This window comes from Calidris pugnax, unplaced genomic scaffold, assembly GCF_001431845.1.
Source record: "Calidris pugnax isolate Ruff unplaced genomic scaffold, ASM143184v1 scaffold42, whole genome shotgun sequence".
Taxonomy (NCBI): Eukaryota; Metazoa; Chordata; class Aves; order Charadriiformes; family Scolopacidae; genus Calidris; species Calidris pugnax.
The window spans coordinates 14,799,551-14,824,682 of NW_015090920.1; the positions used below are offsets into that span (position 1 = coordinate 14,799,551).

Here is a 25,132-nt window from a genome sequence, read left to right on the forward strand (position 1 = left end):
GAAGCCTTGCTAATATCCTTTTGAGTACCTGCTTCCTTGAACCAAAGGAAAAAAAAAGGCTTTGTTGCCATTTTCATGACCTCTTATGAACAACCAAACAACCTGAGTCCTTGCTTTCATTTCAAAAAACATTCCGGCCTTCACATACACAAAGCAGTCCTGATGAGACCAAACCAAACACTGCTAATGTTGACATTCCAAAGTGAAGCCAAACCCAAGTTAAGTAAATATGCAAATAAAACTACATTCTTCTTGGTTTATATTATTAACTAATTCTAAGACCAGTTATTCCACATGCACAATCATTTCAAAGCAGTATGTTTTCACTGCTCATTTCATGTCACAGGTATGATACTTCTGACATCCTTTGTATTGTAATGATTCTTTCCTATTCAGACAGGAAAATATGGAAAAAAAAGTGGAGGCAAGTTGCCATCTTGCTAGCTCCATAGTGCTTTGGTTTAACAGTGGGCTGCTGAGCTTATATTTCTATGTAATAGCTTGTTGTTTATGTTGCCTCATAAAAGGAAAATGTTTTCATTTACATGAGGTGTACAAGGAGGTAGTGGAATCTCTTATAGTTCCTCTGCTTCAGGGAGGGGGGAAGAGGAAAAAGAAATGCTACAATACAGTTAGTGGTGAATTTAATTTTGATGAATGAAATGGATTTAAAGGCTTTGATATTTCTCTGCTTTCAGTTTCATTTTGTAATAGTTGATTATGCTGCTGTTGCCATGCGGCTTTCTGCCATTACTCAAGAAGACTGGAATTTTTATTTTTAAATTGGGGATTCTACAAAAGGAAGCAGGGTAAAGGAATGACATCAGATATCAGCAAGCAATTCATAATGATTTAGTATCTAAGAGACATTTCAGCAAACTGGTGTGCTGTTGCCCATTTTACTGATAACACTGGTTTTGTTCTTTTGTAAAGGGAAATCAGATTCTCAGCAGCCTTTCCATTGAAGAATACAAGGCCACACTGAAAATGATAAAACAAGCCATTCTTGCCACGGACCTAGCACTATACATAAAGTAAGTGAGGCGCTAGTTTGGCTGGATAGTCATTGCTGGATGTTTGGATTGTGTCAGTATGCTGCAAAATCTTTTGTTTTAACTTCTCTTAAAGGAGGAGAGGAGAATTTTTTGAACTTATAAGGAAGAAGCAATTTAATTGGGAAGATCCTACACAGAAGGAACTATTTTTGTAAGTAAAAGCAGAATGATTAACAAGTCTGTTAATATTATTAGGTACCCAGTTTTCCATGCCATGTTGCTGTGAATTTCATTAAAACCAGCAGATCTGTGTGCTCTCAGCCTGTACAGACTGGTACATAGGCCACTGAATGACTCCCTGGGTCTGAATTACTAAGTCTGCAACCTGTATAATAAACTTTGTTAAGCAGCATGTGGAGTTACATGAGCATTTATGTTCTTTCTAAAGAATGTAGGGTTCCTGTCTAAGGAGCATATTCTTTTGCTGTTGATACTTTATACTCAAATATTGAATTGCCAGTAACTGAAGATTCAGGACAGTCAGTTTGTTTTGATTACAGTGAAGGAAACAAAAGATTAAGAATAAAGACACATATTGTAATGCACAAATACAGAAAAGCAGGCTTACATAGGCTATCTCAGAAAGGAAGGATGCCATATTTCAAATTCAGTGCCTTTAAAAATTAGTCTAATTTAGTCGTGTTCTGTCTATTTCTAGTTCAGTCCTTGGCCCTCATGCTGTCAATAAAGATGGCAGTCACTGCTAATATCTGAAATAAATAAATGTATTGTCTGTCCAGTAGCAAATAGAACGAAACAGTTCATTTGACATGAATCCATCAAATGAGCCAGTCCAGATTTGCTCATTTCTGTGTGCTCATTTCACACAGGTGGAAGTTTACCATATCATTGAGCCCTGGAGACCTTTATAATTTCACTTCTTTCTCTGACACTGATGTTCCTTAAAATTTTATACTCTATTTTACTAATCACTTGAGTTGGTTGCTACATATATTTCACAATACAGTAATTAATAGATTTCTTTCTGTTTTTTCTACAGAGCAATGCTGATGACTGCTTGTGATTTATCAGCCATAAGCAAACCATGGCCAGTTCAGCAACGGGTATATGCTTAATTTTAAGATTTGCTAAATACAAACTCCACGTAACATCTTCTGCTTCCTCCATCCAGTCCTTTTTGTAAAGACAGTGGTGGAATGCAGAGCCTTAGGAAGCAGTCCTTCAAAGTGCTGTATGTGGATTGAAGACTTTCTTGTGTCTCTGTAGCAATATCTGTGCATTTAGCTATGTCACCATGTTAGCAGTTATCTGAAGGTAAATCAGGAATCTTTGTTCTTTCCAACATTTCTGTGTTACTACAAGGTAGTCACTTGATACAACACAGGAGTATCAGCTGGCCTTTTTCTATGTGTTGATCATTCCAACTATTATCAGTGGTAAGATGCCTATGTGCCATTTTATTCACTTGGGTAAATATCAGCACATGCAGATATTTTGTTTGTGCACAGATGTGTGCATGAAGAATTCTAAAGGCTAGCTGTTAAGCTGAAGTCTTATTATAGGGGGGTCCCAATTCCTAAGGAGAGACAGGAAACATAGGAAACAGTCTTGATTGTAGGTAGCAAGCAAACTTTTAGAGGTCTCAATGTGTGAAATCTCTTACAGATTGCTGAGCTTGTAGCTACTGAGTTCTTTGATCAAGGAGATAAAGAGCGGAAGGAACTCAACATAGAACCAACAGTAAGTGGCCGAATCATGCAGAATCACCTCTTCCAAAATGGCTTCTACAAACAGCACTTCACATTCCTTGCCAAAGCCACAATTCCTCCCACTGACCAAAACATAGGACCAACTCCTTCCCTGTCTTCCCAGTGTCAGTTTTCTTCTGCAGTTCCCAAACACCAACAGTGTGTCATTATCTCTGAGCCAGAAGAACAAACAGCATTATTTCTTCTAAATCAGTATTACTAAATTGTCTAGGAAATACATTCCTAAATTGGTACCTATTTGCAGCCTGTCCTAAACCAGTAAGCTTGTCTATTTGTCTAGTTATTTGGGCTCTGTCAGTCCAAAGAATCTCCTAAGGCAAGTCATACAGTAAAATTACCTGCATTGTAACACATGCACTGATACCCTGCTGTGCTGAGCTTGCTGTGCTTTTTAAGGTGTTGCTTTTTAATTCCAGCCTGTCTCTTTGGTTTTGGTTCATTTTTTAATTTAATGCAGAGCTTGTTTATTTCTTAACTGCAGGATCTAATGAACAGAGAGAAGAAAAATAAAATTCCCAGCATGCAGGTTGGATTCATAGATGCTGTTTGCTTGCAGCTGTATGAGGTATGGTGCCTAAGAAAGAATTGCAAATACCTAAAACCGGAACTGCTTGCTGTAGCCTCTAATAGATGCAGATTTAAAATTAGAATAACGATCAAATAAAAAACTATTCCCTTAGTTTAAAAAGATATATTTTTTTGTTATATATTACATATGGTTCATTATTCTTTTGAGGAAATTATTATTTTAGTATTTATCATTAATGGTATGTTTGTCTGATTAATGTATTTTGTTACAATTTTTTAAAACCTAGTTAAAATTGCTGTGCTCTATGTACTTGGTGTTAGACCCTTGGGTTATATTCTAGATTCCAGTAGCTCCAGTGAGCTGCTATGACCATCAGGGAAAGTCACAAAACTAATCTTTGGCTATCTAGGAAAAGAATGGTATCCATGTAGTGCATTGATAAAAAGTGTTTAAGAGTTCAGAATGTTCAGTGAGAAATCAGAATTATTCATGTAAAAGGTGATATGCTATGTATAGGCACTTAACCCAAGTTTAGCATTTCCTGTCCCATTTTTTTTCTTTTTTTTTCATCACACATAAAAGCAGTGCATGAGAGAATTCATTGAAGTGTTTTCCATCCTGGTCACAAACTGTATAAGCAGATACTTGGTCAGATATAATATGAAACAAAACATAAAATTTTCAAAACCAGTAAAGCACTAGAGTGAAAGCCTGTTCATTGGGACTATAGGAAGTATTTTACAGATAATGAGGTGAGAAAAAGAAAAGGTAAGGAACGGGTAACTTCACTCTTAAGAATATTTCAAAGGGAGGAACAAGGCGCTTAAATTTTTCCCTCTTACACAGTAAACTTTTCTAATAAGAATCCATATCCACCAGCTGGAAGGAAACAAAGACAGAGGAAGCAGAAGGAAGTCACTATGTGCTTTCCCTGAAACTCGCATGTTTCTGTGTTGCAGAAACTGTTTGTCAGAAAAATAAGGCAGCCTTTGCTGGGAAGTTTCAGAAAACTGTCTCCAGTAGGAGGTAGGCCACTGAAAGACTGAGTATCTGTGGAAAGCTACAGTATAGTATATAGTATAGCATACAGTGTATATATATGCATACAGTATATACTAGATTAGTACATAGTCTGTATGCAAACAGAAAGTTCTTTGAACAGAACGCCTGAGCAAGTTTGAATGCTCACAGCTCCAGAGCCTGAACTTCTATAGTTTTCTTGTTAGGGAAGGGCTTTACCATTCCATTTATGAAGACCAGAAAATTTATTTACTCTGAAATATTAACTGCAGATTACATCAACAATTACCAAGTGATACTGGTCCAAACAGTACCCAGCTCCCGTACAGTGTCTACAAGGAAGCAAGGTGCACAAGTAATTTTTAGCTACTGTGCCCCTGCATTGTAACTGCAGCTTTGTTATGCCACAGTGAATACAAAGCCATTCCTGGTTAGCAGCCAAAAGCACCTACAAATGTTTGGAATCTTCTCCTGTCTCTTCAATTGGAGAAGAAAAAAGGAGGTGCTACATCCACAGGATGCATGTCTGAGCAGCATCTTTTTGTTCAGAACATGTTGCCTCTTACAGCTTTCAGTATATCACTCTTACCTGTCGTCTTGTCTCAAAGTCTGACCTGGAACAGCATGTAGCAGGCTGTCAGTGTCTGGGACTTTATACAGACTCAGAGTATGTCAGCATGTCCCCTAACCTGACAGATAATTGAGAATTACTTAACTGCAGGGACAGAGAGCACTAAAGAGAGTGAGGAGCCTATGGGGAAGTGACAAAACCCCTAACAGTCCTGATAAATAGGGTTTGAGCTGATACAGTGTTTGTTTATTTTCACTGGAGTAAAAGTAGGGGATATTACCTGCTTAGAGATTTTTGCTTTCTTCAGTGAGTAATAAATGGTAAAACATATAAACAAGTTCAATGTTACTTTGAAAATGAACAAGCACACAGTTCACTTTCCAATGTTCTAATGCTATGAAATCAAGCCATAAACAGGGTTGTAATGACAGCCTTTTCACTGCTTTCTTAGCTTTCATCCAGTCAGTAGGAATTTGACACACAATGAAAACAGACAAGAGTTTCCAATACAGCAGTGCAAGTATGTGACTTACCATGTTATTCAGAGTAGGTCAGATCCCAATGAACTGAAGTTTTGTGGCTTGTGTTAGCTAGGAAACCAGTGCAGTTGAACTGAATCTACAGGTCTTCCTCTCAAGTTCTGAAGTCTGCAAAAATAAGAGAAATGTGTTTCATTGTCTTAATTTTTAGTTGAAAAAAGTACCATGTAGCAGTTTTAAATGCTGTTTAGATATATTCAGGTAAATAAAACAGGAAAACGCAAAGATACTTGACAGGCCCATTCTTCTCATAGTGGTGTAAATCAAGAATAATTCAATTAAGTCTACTGGAACTAATGAAGCAGACTACAAAGCCAAAAGGAACTATGAAGATTTATACAAGCTGATAATTCCGTAGGGTCCCCATCTAAAGTTACAGGAGAATTAGACATTGCTACCTCATGTTATTTGAATGAGACCTGACTTCCACCTGAAATTCTGACTGATTTTGTATAGTGACCAGCAGGTCAGGATTCTTCTCTGTGTACTTTGCAGTGGGTCATAGTAGTTACAGAACCAGTGGGCTCAAGCACTCTTTCCCATACCTTGTAGTCCCGCACCGTCTGAACTATTAAACTCTCAGCTTATATTTCTCAATAGTGTGACTTCATTTTGCAAGCCAACATAACCCTTTATGCAAGTAAGGGCTGACTGTCATAGTGTGAGGATACATTTTCATCACTTCCATCAGGAAAGAAAAGCATACAAAAAATGCTTATGAATTGTTCTTTCAGTTATTTTTTTAATTTTATATTTAGATATCAGAATCTAGTTTTCCTTCACTCTGATATAGTTACACAGTCACATCATGAAAAATATTTGATTGACTTCAGTTACATTTATTCCTAAAAGGCACTAACTGTCAAGTGTAATTTATCTATCGTGTGCCATCTTTAATTGAAATATTTCTGGGAGAACTCCTCTGAATCAGTTGATACACTGTCAGTGAATATGGTCGCATTGACTATACCTACTCTGTGTCTGGTTATCATTCTAAGGTCATCCTTATGACCAACCTTGCCACACATTCAAAGGACTGGCTTGCAAGCAAAGTCCATCCAGAGTACTTCACTAGGAATACTGGACAGGTCATCTGTGCACAATACAGCAAACTTACTGTGGTTCCTTCTGCACCTATGTATCAAGTGCTGTATGGACACTGCAGCTCATTCCAATCTGCAGTAGCTCCAGGTAATTGTGTTCATGTTTGGTGTGCAGCAGGAAGCCTTCCTTGAAGTTCAAAATACAAGTTCAATTATAGATAGACCTCGTATTTCAATCATTCCGGTCACTCTCAATGTCTCTTTAAGAACACTTATTTTGTCGTTAAATGTAATCTGTTTTACATGTTCTTAATTTATTTCAGGCCCTAACGCATGTGTCAGAGGCCTGCTACCCTTTACTGGATGGCTGTAGGAAAAATAGGCAGAAATGGCAATCCTTAGCTGAACAACAAGAGAAGAATCTGATTAATGGAGAAAGCAATCAAGCCAAACGGAACTGAGATGCTGATTTAATACCCACAAGCTTAAATTCACGTAGAAGACATAGTAATAGAGGAGTACTGCATTTTGCTAAACACTGTATGAATTTGGCTTATGTTTTGCCACTGCTGTATTGTTTTTCCACATTTCAAGATATAGCATGTCCATGTATATGCCAAGGTTATATAGTCTGTTTCTTTTATTACATCTGATTTAGATGGAAAAAGACCTGCAAGGGTAGTTTTTGCTACCCTGTTCCACAAGAAGGTACGAGTGCAGTTACTCAATTGTCCCTGAGAGCCTATTAACTTTATAGATGTATATAGTTGTTTAGTGATCATGTTGTGGCCAGTATCTTAAAGACTACTGCATTTTGCACCTTTGTTCCTCTTCCAGTCTTGCTCTGTTATGTTATAAAAGTAATGAGCAGTCTTGCCTGTTCTCTTCCCAGAGGTTCAGAGTAAAGATTGGGACTAACTCTGGGGAAGCTAATCCAGCATATACTATGCCAACCTCTTTCAGGAGACAGAACTGGGTTCAAAGTGAAAAAGCCTCACAGTCTGTGCACCCAGTGGTCTTTTTTAATATTAGAGGAATGTCTTAGAAAATGTCTTACATTTGGAGAATTTTTTAAAAACCCTGTAAAGTACTAGGCTATTGGGATCTTAGGAGTTTTGTGGTAGAAGTGTCATAATTATCCATGAATGCTGGAAACTACTTCAAGATTGATGAAATGTCACAACGTAACTGACAGGCTGCCATGGAACAATGGCTCCTGTAGAAAGCTACAAGAAGCACACAGAGAAATGTAAACTAAACAGGATCGTTTTTATATGCTGGTTTTAACTTAATTTGGAAGTTTAATTTAACATCATCACAACCAACAGACTGAATCACAGGCAGGAAAAGTAGAAGAGAATGTGACTGCAAGAGCAAGAGATGAAAATCTGAATCAGAGTGATGCAGGAACGGCACATCTCTGGTGACTATCAATCACTGATTCTTTAGGCCAGTGCTATTATGAAATGGCTATGACCACTTCGAAGAGATGTTTATGTTAACATTTTTTTAAAAATCATTTTTAGTATTAGTTAATGTGAACAATGACTAATCACAATTTTTTAAAGGATTAGGAAAAAAAGAATACTGAAAGCAAAAGCAGCTGAGAATGCTACAGGAATTTGCCATTTGTATATGAGGCATTAACATTCCTAAGAGAAAGAAATCAAAGAACTTGCACTAGAAAAAAAACCCAACATTGATACTTCATTTAAATGAAGATGACTAATAAAAACTGCTTTTAATAGGGAACCAATTCAGGAAAATATACACATTAGACAAACACCAAAAGAACAATACAAAGAGAGTACAACTCTTTGGGTAGATAGTATTAGATCAATGTCAGCAGTCTAAGATTGGTTAGCAGCAGGTGTAACTTTGGCTGCACAGAGACAAAGAAGATGTTGGGTTCTTTTTAATCTGTAGTAATGATTTTTCAGTTATAATCAGCAATAGTATTAGGCAAAAGTAATACATTTGGGATTGTACTTTGAAGTGTGGGAATTTATTTCTGTCACAGTAATCCAGAAAACTCTAGTTGGAACTGTAATAAATTCTTTGTCCCAGCAGATTATCAATCCTTCCTTGTAAAACCTGGTCAGAAAGACAGTGAAAACAACCTCTTTTTATCAGTCTCTGCATTTACATAAGCTATACCAGAAGCTAACAAAAGATGAAGCAAATGTTTCAAAATGTTTGACGATACTAAGTTTCATAGTTGATTTTTTTTTTAAATGTAAAATAAGGTATTCTGATATTCTGCAGCATTTCTGCCAACCTAGATTTAATCAGTAACAAATAATTTATCTTAAACTTCTCTAATGACTACCAATAATATATTATTGCAGCTGAATTTGAAAACATTTTCATGCAACAGTATTTATCCTGATTTTTTTTCTCCAGATTTTCAAAAAAGTATGGAATTCAATAATAATTAAGAATTCCAGGGCTACTGTTATGCAGTGCGCCATATGTGTATTTATATGCATACACAATACAATATATGTATGTTAGTATGTTGTAGCTATGCAGAAAAATGACAGCAGCCTGCCCACCCAGCATGCACCCCCCCAAAAAAAAGTTTTTAGGTACTTTTTGGTAAATAGGAAACTTTGCTTCAAGATTTACACAGTCTTATATATTCTTTTCCTTGAATGCTTGAGATACGGAAATATAATTATTACACTAACTGATGAGATACATATTTAATATAAACATTAATAAAATATATGTATATAAAGGTGTATTCTTGCTAGTATGGTTGAGACTAGTAATTCATGGTGACAAAACAGCAAATCAACTGTGGTCATGTTACAGTGTAGTGACATATCATTTACATTAAGATCCCAGTATTTCTTTACTATATTGTGTGTTCAGCAAAGCTTTATTATGACATAGATTTATAACTACTAGAAAGGAGTGCTGGATTCATAACTTTGATGAAAATAAATGGATATGATGTTGCATTTTTTCAAAGGTTCACTTAAAATGAACACAGTTATACAGTATAAGCATCTATTTAATTACATACCTGTACACGTTTATCCCATAGAATCTCCTCCACTGTAAAGATTGGAACATACATAGAAATACAGTTCCTAGTAAATAAACCATAATACACCTGTATATGTATATAGTTCTACAAAACCAAACCCTTCAAACTACCCTTAAGAGCATAGTTTACTGTACTTCATGAAGTTTCAGAGAGTGATCAAATTGTTTATATAGTGCTTTACTCTGCCTGAAGGCACAGTCTGAGTGTGCTGGTTTTGTGTCATAGCTTTGTGTGAACTATTAGCAGAAATTGCTCATTCCTTCCATAATATAGATAGGTGACAATAAAAAAACCAAAAACAAACAAACAAGCAAGCCAGGCTGCTTTCTGCCTGAAATTCATCGCCTTCAGAATTCAACATTTTTAAACCTAGCTGGTGGACTACAGCCATGCAGCTGCCATTACTTCATCATGAGTTGTGTATCTAATTTTTTTAGTCAGGTCTCAAACATAGTCTCCCCAGCTATTGTGTAGCTCAAGCAATCAGTGTGGATTATTCAAGAAACAAACTGAAATGGAGTTTATCACTTTGTCAGTTCAGTTTTAAGTCCATTAAAGCCATTGTGAAATTTGGCATTTAAGTCTTCGGGTACAGAATTTGCCCTACTAATTTTTAATACTTGTCTCAATGAGGCTATCTAAGTTAGTATCTTACTTCTCAGACATGGACATATTTTCTTCTAAAGAAAATATACAGCACAGTTTAATGCTTGAAATTCACTGTTCTTTCTGGTTTTGTTCCCCTTGTCAAACAATTATTTGTCATATGTATTAACATACATGAAATTACTGATTAACCTTCCATCTTCTAATTAAAAATAACAGTGAGACTTTTAAGCTGTAGGTAGTACTTCTTTTCCAACACGTTAATCACAATTCCAATATTAGCTGTAGATGTCTAGGTTTTCTATTATCTCAGACAATAAAAGAAAGGAGGGGAAAGTAACGTAAAGTCGATTTTTGAGATGGTATTCATTTTTAATTAGCAGTTTAAAGTTAAGAGCAGATTACTCTTATATCTTCACAGAATACAAGTGGGCTAGTGATAGAAGTGAATAATCTATTCTATTGATGACCAGCTGATCTCTCTTTAGAAGAGAGTGAAGCGTGTTTATATGCATCACCCTCTGACAATTGCATGCATGTAAAGCTAAACTTTTGAATTCCAGTCCAATGCATTTTATCTGGCAGTAGCATTAACTGACAAAATCAGAACACCATCTAATTCACATATAAGATTTTTCAAAATTACTAGGTAACTGATTTTCTAACCCACTGTACAGAAAGATTACAAGAGTCAGATCTAGCCCCTTAAAACTAGGGGATGTTGCCTAAGTGATCTGGTTGGTGCCCCTTTCAGTTATGCATGAGAAGATAGCAGAGAGTTTTGATGGAAAAAAATGTCTCACTTGTAATAAATTAATACATTTTTAAAGGTTTTATAGAGACTTGGTATTTCAGGCAAATTTATACTTTAGCTTTAGTTAGGAGTCTTGTCTCTGTGATACTGCAGTTTCTTCTGCATGTCAAATCACATGCAGTTTACATTCCACAAGGTTTCAGCTTTATTTCACAATTCCCTGCTGTACTTCTTCAGGGATTTGCACTAATTGGCAAGATAAGCTTGAACATCAGAGCTTGAATAAAAAAAATAGTTTGGCCAGAGTATGATAAATAATGAGGAACTTTCACAGGAACAAGAAATATCACAGAACCTGGGCTCATAATTAGTGACACTTGCTAAATACAGCAAATTGTGACAGCAAGACATTTTATCTTTGTCATTGCTAGATGAATGGAAATTGCATGGGAAAATTTATTTTTTCATAAACAAGTTTGTTTCCATAGAGAAACTCATATCTAAGTACCACTGTTTGTAAATGTATATTTATGTGACAATGCTATATAATAGCTAGTTTCCACTAACTTTCACAGCACGAGCTTGTCATGCCAGGGCCTAAGGCATGCTCAAATGCCCATTTCAAGTCAAGTGTGTGATTCCCATGTACCTCAGTGGGAGTTGGATTGAGCTGTATAGAAAGTGAAAGAATGGGTCAAATACACCTTTTTACCTATAAAGAGGGACCAAACTCTTACCATTGGTAACACCTGCCTCACCTGCTCTTTGCTGTATTCAGCTATTCCTGCTGATGCCCAAGGTACCTTACAGATGTAACTGAAGTTAGAATTTGAGCCCTCTAGGTATTCATATGGCAAGACACTTGCATGTGTCTTTGAAAGAATGTAGTGTGAAATGCACTGTAAATAGTTTTAATATACATTTCTATTATAGTTTAATAAAAAAATCTTAATCACAGTCACTAGCCACTAAGTTTGTCCATTTGTATTCTTTTATCTTTTAAAAATATTTGAACAAAGATATAGTTTCTGGGCACCGTATTTTTGTACTAGGTTAAGGGGGTTACTCTGTATATTATGTTTTGCCTTTAAGCAGTATTAAAGTCTTCTGAATGTTACGTGGTCACACTCACTTCTGTCCTACGACTACTTACTGAAACTAGTTACATTACTTAAGAGAATCATTAGTCCTACTTACAGTACAACTGATAGAGAATATAGTCAACTTATTTTCTATGGTCAAACTGCTCCTTATTACTTATTTCCTCATTCCTCTCTTTGTACTGTTTTCATGCTTTTTAAAATAAAAAAGGACAATGTCAAAATTTACTGTTTGTTAATTAATATTATTAAGGTTGAATTTTCAACACCTTATTATTCCCCGATTCAAATCATTGCTTCTGTAAATTTATATTTTATAATAACTTCTCTAGGTCCCAGAAATACTGAAGAGAAAAACATCGCTATTAATACCAAGATAATTACAATATAAGAAGTACTACTAAGACAAGCCACTAGTAAAGTACTTCTCGTTTAAAAACAACAAAAATTAAATCACTGCTGCTAACCACTAGAGAGCACTGCAGCTACACTTACTCGCAGCTGTCAGAAACCAGTTTTATTTATTGAATAAATACAACCAGCAAAGACAACTGTTATACAGATCCATCTTCATTCTCTGCCCCCAAATATAAATTCCTAGGGTAGCATGTAAAAGAGATGGTAATAGTCAACACTGTAACTTCAGACAAAACTGAAAAAAATACTGTCTGTGAACTGCTGATCCTAGATGTAATTCTAACCAATGGGCGTCTTGGCAATTTCTGTTCTTTGCCTATTAGGTTATCCACAGCAACACTTCTGGCTTGACTTTTTTTAGCTCGAGGCAAAACCAAAAAGTATGTATATCCTTGACAAACAACAGACTCATTCAAAAAGTTATGAAGGGCCAGATTTAGTTCAGCACAAAACACAAGCTCTGTTTGCTTGATCCAACGGCAATTTATGAGTGCAACTGAACAACGGTCTATGTATATCTACATATATCAAGTAACCATTTGCTGTTGGGACTACAGCCTTTCCAGCCCACTCACCAACCTAGTCATGCTCCTGCTTAGTCTTCACCGGCGTACTCAATGTTTGAGTTCATCTCTGAGAAGTGGCGCAGTTTTCAACAGGAATATTGGAATACATTTCTTACCCAGCCAGGAAAATAACATAACCTTGAACAAGGGCACCTTTATCGAAGAGGTGAAAAAGAATATTACGCTCAGTCTTTCACATCTTGCACAACTAGGATGACTTTTTAACAACTGGAAAAGACAATCGCTCCTTCTGTCAGCCATATTTTGGTGACAGCTATTGATGGCATGCATTTCACATTGCCATGAAATCTCACCCATTAAGATTTTTTGGAAATAATTCAGTACAGTAGTAAGCTTTAGGATCTAAACTTATGGAATCTGACAGCCATTGAGTTTTTCAGCCCTTCAGGGGACAGCAGCATTTCTTAGCACATACAGAACTTTGGAACTTCTATTTCAGTTGAAAAATATCACAAGTTATAAACAAAGTAAGTTTTCACTTCAGTATTTAGAATTCAGAATTTCTTGAAATACCTGGCTGCATGGTTTCCTACCATTATTCCAAAGCTCTTATTTAACACAGAAATTTATTTTTACATTTCCTGAAATTCAATTGTTCTCCAAACAGCTGTATTATTTTCTGTTTTGAATCTGTACTATCAAGTAAAGATAAAATCCTCTTTCCTGCTGAAATGTAAGGATAATCAATTCACAGAATCACAGAATGATAGGGGATTGAAAGGGACCTCTGGAGATCATCTAGTCCAACCCCCCTGCCAAAGCAGGTCTACCTAGAGCAGGTTGCACAGGAACATGTCCAGAAAGGTTTTGAATGTCTCCAGAGACGGAGACTCCACCACCTCTCTGGGCAGTCTATTCCAGTGCTTTGCCACCCTCAAAGTAAAGAAGTTCCTCCTCATGTTTAGATGGAACTTCTTATGTTCCAGATTGTGCACATTTCCTCTTGTCCTGTCACTGGGCACCACTGAAAAAAGACTGGCTCCATCCTCTTGACACCTACCCTTAAAGTATTTATAAGTATTGATCAGACCCCCTCCTCAGTCATCTCTTCTCTAGACTAAAAAGACCCAAGTCCCCCAGCCTTTCCTCATAAGAGAAATGTCCTAGTCCCCTAAGCATCCTTATAGTCCTCTGCTGTACCCTCTCAAGCAGTTCCCTGTCCTTCTTTAACTGGGGAGTGCAGAACTGGACACTGTAGTCCACATGGGGCCTCACCAGGGCAGAGTAGAGGGGCAGGATGACCTCCCTCAACCTGCTGGTCACACTCTTCCTGATGCACCCCAGGATGCCCACAAGGGCACAATGCTGGCTCATGGTCATCCTGTTGTCCACCAGGACTCCCAGGTCTTTTTCCTCAGAGCTGCCCTCCAGCAGGTCAGCCCCCAACCTGTACTGGTGCATGGGGTTATTCCTCCCCAGGTGCAGCACCCTACACTCGTCCGTGTTGAACTTCATTGGGTTCCTCTCTGCCCAACTCTCCAGCCTGTCCAGGTCTCTCTGTATGGCAGCACAGCCTTCTGGTGTGTCAGCCACCCCTCTCAGTTTTGTATCATCAGCAAACTTGCTGAGGGAACATTTCATTCCTTCATCCAGGTCATTGATGAATACATTGAATATGGACCCAGTACTGACCCCTGGGGAACACCATTTGTTACGGACCTCCAACTAGATTCTGTGCCACTAATCACAACCCTCTGAGCTCTGTCTTTCAGCCAGTTTTCAATCCACCCCACTGTCCACCCATCTAAGCCACACTTCCTAGGCTTACCTATGAGGATGCTGTGGGAGACAGTGTCAAAAGCCTTGCTGAAGTCAAGGAAGACAACATCCACGACCCTCCCCTCATCTATCCATCCAGTTATGCCATGGTAGAAGGCTGATTTCCATGATTTTCAGCCATAGCCTGCTACTGCCCACCCAGTGGTTCATAATGGCTGATAAACAGATCTGTACTTTACACAGGTTTCTTTTGCTTAACCAAGTCAAAGGTCTTTAACAAAAACTAGGAGTAAAATCAATGTTTAAATCATGCCATGAGTTTACACATGACACAATCACATACAGGCATTTCTTCAGAACCCCTTTTTGTAGTAGTTAATCAAGTCACTGGCACATTGTTTTATCATATATACGGCTTTTTAGTGAAAGGGAAGTTCATTTTACTGATAAGTAGAGCGGCTAATTTGATCAAGGTCACATAGTCCATTTCTGAGCTGGAAATAGAACCAGTATCAGGCTATACATTCTGTTTTTAGAAGAGACATGGAGAAAAGAACGCTTTGTCTTGAAGCCATCTTTTCTTTTTATAGATACAAATACTTAATTTCTGAGCTGTATAGGGTGCTCTCTTGCTATTATGCTGAGCTCAGAAGAACTCTGAAGCTCAGTATTTTACAGATGAGATTAGATTTGAGTCACTAATCCAGATAATCACAATAGTCTTTGGTGGAGTTTGGAGCTATATCATTATCAAGAGCAAAAGCACACAATCAGCAAATAGCTGATACACTGATATTGAAATAAACTAAAAGTCCAGTTCAAATTTTGGAGAAACTGAAAAGACTGATGCAGACGTTCAATACTGTACAATGTTAGCTCACTGGACTATAACTCAGCCCCACCTCTTGACTATATTTCATATTCTGAACAAAAAGAAACTACTTCCCTAAATTTACCTGCTACTAAGTATTTGCCTGGAAAGTACAGGAAAATTTTATTAATATGTACATTTAAATACCTTAGATAAACCTGACACAAAGCCCTACAGGTGTGACAAGTGACAAATGGCACTAATGGCACTAATACTCAGAGATTCATATAACCTTTGCTCAAAAAGTACACTTATTTTTATTGGGAATTGTTCACTGTCACTCTCTTTTCATTGAAACTAGGCTGGATTCGACTATTCTAGGTAATCCTAAGACTCATTTGAGCATGCAGTAATGGATGAAGTAAATACCAGAGCTGTTACTGCTTTAAGAAAATCCTGCATTTTGCTTCTAGATTTTTTTAACCTGGGGCTTATTAGCTCATGCATTTCAATTCTCTCCAATAATCAACTCTCAAAAACATGCAGCACTTCATGGATCAGAGCCCTTACACAGAAATTAAGAAGGAACATCTACAGACACTAAAGAGTAAGTTTCAAGGTCCACAGCCACCACTAACTAATCAGACAAACAGATCTATGCTCACTGGAAATTTCTAAGTAGTCTTGCAAACATTGAATCTTCATGTTGAACAGATTGCATATTAGCAACATCCAGGAGATTCTCCTTGGACAAAAATAAAACCAGAAACTTAGGACAAAATCTATCTGAAGTATGATCTAATCCTGCTTTAATACAACATGCAATTGCAACATGTACTTTGAAATTATTTATCCAAGAGATGGCATTAGTTAGGCTCCATCAAACGTCTTGTTGCTAGGCCACCCATAGTTATGCTAAAGTTGGCTTTACTGGCACTAGATTATCTATTTACCCTATCAACGTGAATTTGAGTATTGTGGTTTAAATGGTTAGTAAAACTTCACAATAAGGGATCCAGGGGCCCTTAAATCATTTATGTGCCCAACGATCTTTGCAATCTATACCAAGACATGGAGGAGAATCATGCAATAGAAAACATGCATAAACCCTGTCAAATCAATTCACAACTACCTGACAGAAACCAGTTAATCTGCATGGCTTTAACAGGGTTTCATGTCTTTCATAATATATAATATAATATTTACTTAAGTATATTATGTTTATGCTGGCACCAAGCCATTAACACTCCGTGGTAAAGCTGAGTTTTACTGTTCTAGCTGATTTTAGGCAGAAGAACTTGAAATCAAGCCACAAACCAGTAAGCAGGATAGATGAATACAACCCACTGAAAAAGCATTTTGTCACCCTGATCTTTGGAATATCATTACCATCATAATACAGTGTGGTATGATTATCACAGACCAGCATGATGAGATTGGCATGACCATATAAGTTAATAATTTAGCTCCATCCACCTCATTTAAAGATCAAATTTCAAAGTTAGTAAGGTTTTCCATTTCAGTGTTCTGAAGCTGACACGTTGAAGAAAGCCATGAAACCAAGAATACACACCCTTAGCTTTCATGACTTTAACGCAACCAGCAATACTGAAAAAGAAGTATTTCAATGTACCATTTAAGCAAAAATTGTAGTTTTGAAAACCACACAAGGAAGAGGTAGACAGACGAAGGAAAAATGTTGTGGAATATTCCAACATTATATATTTATAAAACCAATTTTAATTCTAATTTTAGAAGGAAACACAGCTTTTATAGGAACTCAAACTCGGAACAAAGTGCACATCATATGATTCTAGTAAAAAACAGTTTCTAACGTAAGAAAACTGAAGTCAGATTTTAGTGCATTAACAGTCCTAAGTAAGTAGTGTAAATTGTGAAAGATTAAAAAGGTGGCTGCTTGTTCTAGCAGCAACATTCCACCAGACCTCAGAGAAGAACAGTTCTTTATGCTGCCAGCACTACACCAATGTAGAGACACCATGAAACTTATAAATATTGACCACCTTTTGAGACTCGTACTTAACTGACAGATCTGTGGGGCTGATCTGAACAGAATCCTAAGGAATCCAGGGAAAAGAAATGTTAAGGAAAGGAAAAAACTGAACAGAGATGGAACAACAAGCTTTGATGTGAAATCCAGGACCCAGGTACATGCTGCTCCCTTGCTGAAAAGGTTTGGAGTTAGCCAGTTAGCCTGACTTCTGAGGGAGACCAAAGAACAACAAGGGGGGAAAGGCAAGTTGTGAAATAACTGGCTGGAAAAGCACATCTGAGAGATCTTCCTATTAGTTGAGGACTTGCTCCAGAAGACCCTCCCCCTTTTTTAAGGTTCAGAAAAACTACTGAAGTAACTTTGATGTAGAAATTCATATTTAACATGCAGAATGTCAATATTTTGAGTTATTTTTTCAGAGGTTAAGAAGATAGATTGGATTCAAATAAGGAAAGTAATCAATAAAAATAGTTTTGTTTACTTCAGATACCTTAGCATTTCTTAAATAAAATGAATCAGCAGGTTCTTGGAGAGAATGCAGAACACATATGAAAAGTAAAAAAGCTTTCTTGAAATGCTCAAAATAAAAGTTGTTTCCTATTCATTAGATTTGATATATGACTGAAATAATGTTAATTGTTCACATTATTTCAGGCATCAGTTTTCTACTGGATACAACAGAAGTGTTTTACAAGTTGCGCTACACCAGTGTCAGAAAGAACCCTTCTGCAGAGACCGTAAAGAGAGTTAATAATTTTGTTAAGCAACAGCAAATTGGATGAACTATAATCAGACACCAGGTATTTTTGACTAGGTATATACAGTAAATAAACAACATAGATCGACAAGGACAACTACAAAGGTCAAGACACACTCCACTACAATAAAAAGAGATAATCTGATTCTAATAGAAACTCATTTTGCCCATTTTCTTATCTGGCTGAAGGGTAAGATGGGCATCCATGATTGGGACAGCACTGGGCATGGGCTATGACACTTTTTGAGACAGAGTTTGGATTCAGTATCATGCTAACACTATTCATCTTCCATTTTCTAGTTGGCTGATTTTTATTCCAGTTACAGTGGCTAGCACATCTCTACTTCCCTAAGTCAAATGTCTTGCCTGTACCTGACAATGTTCACAGTGAGATGCAGCATTTCAATTTTGTCCTTCCCAAAAAAAGTTAATTCTGGAATTCTAATATTTATATAGAGGCAGGGTTATTTTTTTTTTTTCTACAGAAATTAGGCCAACTTCTGTGCAAATTTTATTTTAGAACTTGCATGTAAGTCAAGATGATAAAAAACTGCATGCAAATGTAGAAGAAACTGCATGTAAAAAGTACATAATGAGACCTAAACAGTGGTGTTAAATAGCCGCCATTAAGAGTAAACAGCCTGAACACCTTCCATCTGGCAGGCTTCTTTACCCTGCAAGATAGGAATATAAAAAGTAGGAAGAAGAAATAACAGGTAGCTTGTACAAGGAGAGTGGCAGGCTCTGCTTCTTCCTAGACATCATTTCTAAGATGTTAAAATTTAGTAAGTAGAGCACAACCCATCATCACCTGTGTGGTAAGCAAAATCCAATTGGGCATTCAGGATTTACATTTTGAAAATAACAGATAGCAAAGGTGATGCCATCCATGTGAACAGAAGAATTGTAAGCTTAAACCTGGTAAAGACAAAAGATGGGTCAACAGTTTTGCTCAGTTTCACGTAGCACCAGTCAGTGGCGAAGGGGAGTGGGGGAAGAAGCAGCTAAATCAGGGAAGGCTCATGTCCTGCATTATCCTTGAACAGGAAAAAATCTGGGACCTATGGAAGTCAACCACATCAAGTAAATTGATTTGGCTCCGCATCTTTTTCTGTTGCAGGAATGGGTCAGATGCACATAGCATCCACTGAATGTGTTATAATGAAAAAATTAAGAATGTAGAAACTGCTCAGAATTTAAACTATATATTAAAGTGAACACATGAATACAGAATATCATCCCAATTTTCATAGCTCAGCACTAGACAAGAAGCAAGTGGATAGGTTTCTGAAACATCAGGTAAATACTCAGGAAATCCTCTGCCCTATGCTTATTATGTTGAGCAGAACAGATCTCTACCAAATTATAACAAAGTACAGATTTGTGTTTGGTTTGTTGAGTAAATATGTTTACTCCAGTTGCATAAAGACTCTCCCACAAGCATGAAGATACAACAGAGACAGAAAATGTCAAGAAACTTTCTTAGTCTAAGTATTGCTTTCACTAGATAGCTGATATTTACTACAACTCAAACATGGTGAATAAAATGAATGGATTAGCAATTCTTTTTTAAGATTAGCAATAAAGATACTGTCATGATCTGGGGGCAATAACGGACAGATTCAGCAGCAGTGTGGTCACAGTTGGAAATTTGATTAAACTACAGTAAACTTCTCCTTGAAAAGATCAATGCCTCAGTTGAGCTTTAGTCCGCCACATCATCCTGTAAATTGCTTTCAAGATAAGCCAGTACATAAATTCTCTTTGCAAAGACCTGTTACTTCAGAACAGACCTCCTACAAACAGAAACATGGCATTTAATGGTACTTGGAAAATAGACAGAAACGAAAACTATGAAAAGTTCATGGAGACGATGGGTAAGTCTTACTTTTCCAATGACTTCTACAAAAATAATAGCATTATGACTGAACACAAGCTCAAGCTATCTGTGAACTACCTTCTGGCTAGTCCTTTTATTGTTTGCTGCTCTGCCCTTGCATAGCTTACTGCATTTATTTTCAAAAGACTCCAAAGGGGGCGGAAAAGACACTGAAAAATGATCTGATTTTAATTACATTATATTAATCATAAGCAACTTAACTAATTCCAGTAGAGGAAAGAACCTCTACATCTATATTTGAGGAAAAGGCTCAGAGAATTTGAATGATAAACTTTAAGCAGAATTCTATAGCAGGAATATTAATTTGATAACATGAAAGCAGTTTAAAAATTAAACAGAGAGGAAATCATCATTCTTCAATTTTATAGAAACACAATTCAAGTAATTTTAACATACTCGAAGTTTGTGCAAACTGTGCATTATATGGATATAAACATAACCATTCCGGTTGGATAGTGTTTTGTAATATATCTGTACTGGTGAATATGGCCTCAATAAAAAGTGATGAATAAAAAAACCCCTGTGTTAGGATGCTGGAATAAACTCACTTGACCACATAAAAATCACTAGAGAGAGACAAACTCTTTTTTTTTTTTTAATTGATTTTTCTAGGTGTCAACATAATGAAAAGAAAGCTGGGAGCCCATGATAATCTGAAGATCACTATTCAACAAGATGGAAACAAATTTACTGTCAAAGAATCCAGCAACTTCCGTACCTTAGATATTGAATTCACTCTGGGAGTCGATTTTGAGTACAGTCTGGCTGATGGGACTGAACTTAATGTAAGAGACTTTCTAAATAAATATATATATTTTTATATGATAACAACTTTATGAAGTACAGGTTCAAGATGAATGACTTGTCTTCCTAGTTTTTAATTTAAATTTTACTTTTAAAGTGTGACTGTTCGGAAATGCTTGCAGCTTATGTACAAAAAGATAAGGTAATCCTAACTGTTAATTATTCAACACTGTACTGTGAAACTCAGGGTTTCACAGAGTTCCCAAAAAGCAGAGCAGGTGGCAATTTTAACACAATAAAATCCAGACAAATGCAATTTTACTTCATATAATACTCCAGTACACCACCTAGAGTGCAGAATGGGTATTTATTAGAAATTACTTTGTTGATAAAATTACTTAAAATAAGGTGTACTGAGCACTAAAAAAATCTAGCTTGACTATTATGCCATTAAACAAACTAAGGGTTTTATTATAATTTCATGTTTACAGCCTTTCCATAAGTGTCCAAAAAAGCATTATTACACTGTTTTAATCTCCTCTTACTTTTAAGCATGCAGTTTTTAAATCATATCAGGGTCATATCTATTGCAAAATTTTTTTTTTTCCCATTTTAGGGTTCTTGGAACATGGAAGGAAACAAACTTGTAGGAAAATTTACAAGAAAAGATAATGGAAAACTACTCACAGCATACAGAGAAATCGTAGGTGATGAACTTGTTCAGGTGAGTTAAGCAGTTGCTTACATATAACTTTACAATAAAATGAACTAAAAAAATTTCAAAAGCTTTTCTGAAAGTAGGAAATATTTTCTTCAAGCCAAATAACTTCATTCAGTTAAAATTCTCAAGTAATCTATCAAAATGTAGCACTTTAAAATAAAACTTGCAATCTGTGATTTTTACATTTTTCTACGCATGTGAACTGTATCTTATTAATGCATTCTGAAGTCTGCAAATACAACCTGTATCTTGAAGATTTATATAGATATATATATATACTCTATATAGATTATACTCTACATAGATGTGTTCTGACTGAGGGACCTTTTCCAAGTGTCTACCTTGTAAAATCCTCCTTACCACAGGAGCTTACTACAGGGTAATGCTGTCAATGGCTGACAAATGCCCTTTTAAAACAAAGTTTGGGGTTGGAGCAGGGAATGATGGCACAGAGGGTAAGTTTGAGATAAAAGGGAAATGTTTCACAGCTCTGAAGTAAAGCCAGAAACTGAACTGTAATGCTTTAAGATCCTCTCTGCAAAAGGGTCACCAGCTTAAAAGAATAAAAAACCCACCAACCTTATGGACAAATGTGAGATTTGAGTTATCAAAACATGCAAGTCCAACCCTTCAATGCTTTTTCATACATCTAATAAAAGCAGCCCCATAGATGAAATTTGTTAAGTAGTGATATTGGAAATATGGAACTGCAACACTTTGGGTTTTTTCTGAAGCCCCCAAAAGCTGTCCCATGGTGGTTCAAATATCTGCATAGTGAATTTATGCATATTGACAACATGCTGCTTTCCTTACTTTCCTTTCCTCAGAGCCTGCACAAGGGACTGTAGGTCCCACATGGCTACCAGTCCCAATTAATTAAATCACCACTGACCATCTTTCAATAGCATTTGTGAAATTAAAATTTTGTAATAGCAGCCACTGATTTTTGTTCTTAATTTCTTAACAGACCTACGTATATGAAGGAGTTGAAGCCAAGAGAATCTTCAAGAGGGGCTGAGTACTTTACCCAGAACCACACCAGAATCAAAAATCAATGAAAAAAGACCATTTTCCCACATATGCTCTGCTTTTTTTTTGCCTTTTATCCCCTCACAGCATATCCTAAGCTGCAAATACTTAGCTGTGTTGAAAGCATGGGCTAGTTTCTTATGTTTACTGCTTTGTCTCAAATAAAAAAAAAAAAATCCAATTACAATTTGATACAAAAGCTAAAATGTTATTTGTACCAAGTCCTACCTGAATGCGACACTGTAAAAGGCTCTAGAAACTATTTTCCATAAGCAGAGCTTAAATATCTTTTTATACTCGTTCTCAATGCAACTTAGTTTTCTTACAATAACAGCTTCTCTGTGTACTGAATATTGTGTAATAAGGATGGCAAAACCTAAAATAAACCTGACAACGCTCAAGTCGCTGAGATTATTCTACGTAAATATAAATATGGAATAAACATAAAATATGGTGTCATAATACAGCTCACTTGGAGGACTTATCTAAGATCCCATTGATATCTTCCTCATATCAATAGGAGTAATATAAAGCATATAGTGATGGTATGCAGGTATCTCACATACAGAAATTTCATTGCATTTGTTTCATTAAAAGCATGACCATGCTTTTAAACTTGCAGATTTTGAGTTGTTCCAATTGATTAGGGGTTCAAATCATTCTGTTTCAGGAAGAGTGTTAGCAGGCTCCGAGTGCGTTTCTTTCAGGACATGAATAAAAATATTGAAGTTGTCTTGACAAGACATAAAAGGATTTCAGCCTCTGTCGACTTCAAACACTTGCTTCTGATGGATGACAAATATGCACCCTGTTCTGCTCATGTTGTCCAGTCTGTAAGTTCTGTTTTCAACCCAGCCTCACCTCCCTTGAGTTGCACTGTTTCTTTAGGGTCACAGAACAACTGCCTCTTGAGGCAGCTGTATCTGTAAAGTCTCACAGCACTTTATGAGAGAATTCCCTGCTGATGGTACACAGCAAGATAATCTTCTGCCATGAACTTATTCAGGTGCTGTTACAGGTCCAATTTCAAATATCATTTCTGAGCAGGTACATTTACGTTATGATTTTAACGGGCTTCTAAAGTATCTTGAAAAATTTACTCCCCTGTTTTCTTGACTCTCCTTGACTTTCTTTTTGCTGAATCCTCTTTTAGCCTATATTTTTGTGCTCTTCAGGGTTTCATAGCTCCCTCTACTGCCAAAATGCTCTCATGATGCGAGAATACCTCGCATCATGAGAATACGAATAACAGTATTCGAGTTAGGACAGATCACTCTTCTTTATGAATTTGGATTTCCAACCCCAGATACTGATTGCATGCAACTTCCACTGTAGATATTTTTTACATAATCGTATTTCAGAGGGTAGATATGCTACATAAGGCAATTAAGAGACTACCATTTTAAACAGTCCTTCAATTTTCAATTACAAAGAAATGAAAAACTGAAAAACAAAGCCATGAAAAACTAAAAAAACTCCACAAAGAAAAGGGCCTAAAATCTAGAAAAAACACTATTAAAAAATTAGGCCTATCTCTAGGTTACTTTTTATAGCTAATACAGTCTTTAAAAGAGAGAGGGATGAAGAGTAATGGCTTGCAATAAGCTGTATGACAAATTCTTTAAGCTATGCACACTGAAAAATCAGATTAAACTGTAAGGCAGAAGCCCTAATCATCAAAGTGCTGTCACAGAGTTTGACCTTTGCTATCAGCTGCATATCATTATTGCTTCTAAATTGCACAGAGGGATATTAACAATTACAGGTCAAAGGTTTCAGGACTCTGGAGAAAGCCATTTTATTTTTTTAGAGACTTTACTGGCAGGAATGAAAGCTGTATTAAGTTTCTTGATGTGTTCTTTCTTTCTCCCCTCAGTAGGCTGACCCTTTTGGTTCAGAAAGCCAAACTCTAGCCCACACCTGATATCAATGCACTTACCTCTGCCACACCCAGCCCAGTAACACCCTGATTCATGGCTATTTTGATCTAGGTTACCAGATTCGTTTGATTGATTGGCTACAATAATCGGTAGCTTATGTTTTCTGGTCAAATTTTGAGAAATTCTTTTAGTTAATTCTGGATTACATAAAAGGCCACAAAAAAGAAAAGTAATCCAATACTTATTTAAAAAAAAATAAAAAGAAATTTAAAAAAAATTAAAAATAAAAAGACAGCTCAAAAGTATTTAGCACCTCCAAATACTGCAGACATATGTGGTCAGAACTGTACTTATAAAATAAGGAAAAATCTTTAAAGACTCAGTCTCCAATACTTGAGATAAGATGGAGGAGGGCTTCAGTAAACTAACAAGTAAGATCATTATATTAGAATGTGAATGAGAGAGCCTAGTAAATTCAACTAAGAGACTTTTATTTCCTAGGCAGGAATTTCAAAATTACATTACTTTGCAACCTAATAGGAAATTGCTTT

The 25,132-nt window shown here is 36.4% G+C and overlaps 2 protein-coding genes and 1 long non-coding RNA gene across 9 annotated transcripts in view; 2 read left to right on the forward strand and 1 right to left on the reverse strand.

Annotated features, from left to right (window-relative positions):
- LOC106892631 overlaps positions 1–5,477 on the reverse strand; it is a 50,896-nt gene extending 45,419 nt beyond the window's left edge. Inside the window, exon 1 of the long non-coding RNA XR_001412917.1 lies at positions 5,439–5,477. This is a non-coding gene — a long non-coding RNA (uncharacterized LOC106892631). The remainder of the gene's footprint in view (positions 1–5,438) is intronic.
- The window catches only part of PDE5A (phosphodiesterase 5A), a 136,019-nt gene extending 123,789 nt beyond the window's left edge, over positions 1–12,230 (forward strand). For 6 of the 7 annotated variants that reach the window (XM_014949942.1, XM_014949941.1, XM_014949939.1 and 3 more), the window contains 6 exons: positions 934–1,034; positions 1,129–1,206; positions 2,056–2,119; positions 2,682–2,756; positions 3,267–3,350; positions 6,811–6,948. In XM_014949942.1, the coding sequence (XP_014805428.1) occupies positions 934–1,034; positions 1,129–1,206; positions 2,056–2,119; positions 2,682–2,756; positions 3,267–3,350; positions 6,811–6,948 (540 nt within the window). Of the gene's footprint in view, positions 1–933; positions 1,035–1,128; positions 1,207–2,055; positions 2,120–2,681; positions 2,757–3,266; positions 3,351–6,810 lie in introns of all 7 variants that reach the window. The other variant, XM_014949940.1, reaches the window with a different exon arrangement.
- Positions 12,231–14,724: 2,494 nt separating this feature from the next.
- FABP2 (fatty acid binding protein 2, intestinal) lies at positions 14,725–23,270 on the forward strand. Its single transcript, XM_014949946.1, has 4 exons — positions 14,725–20,184; positions 20,820–20,992; positions 21,568–21,675; positions 22,640–23,270. The coding sequence occupies exons 1-4, from the start codon at positions 20,118–20,120 to the stop codon at positions 22,688–22,690; spliced, it is 399 nt and encodes a 132-aa protein (XP_014805432.1). The 5' UTR covers positions 14,725–20,117; the 3' UTR covers positions 22,691–23,270.
- The last annotated feature ends 1,862 nt before the right edge of the window (positions 23,271–25,132 follow it).

What these genes read in the sequence shown, in the direction of transcription:
- FABP2 (XM_014949946.1), top strand. Translation starts at nt 20,118, where the DNA reads ATGGCATTTAATGGTACTTGGAAAATAGACAGAAACGAAAACTATGAA. An exon ending in AAAGTTCATGGAGACGATGG is followed by an intron (nt 20,185 to 20,819) that starts GTAAGTCTTACT and finishes TGATTTTTCTAG; the next exon opens with GTGTCAACATAATGAAAAGA. An exon ending in CTGATGGGACTGAACTTAAT is followed by an intron (nt 20,993 to 21,567) that starts GTAAGAGACTTT and finishes TTCCCATTTTAG; the next exon opens with GGTTCTTGGAACATGGAAGG.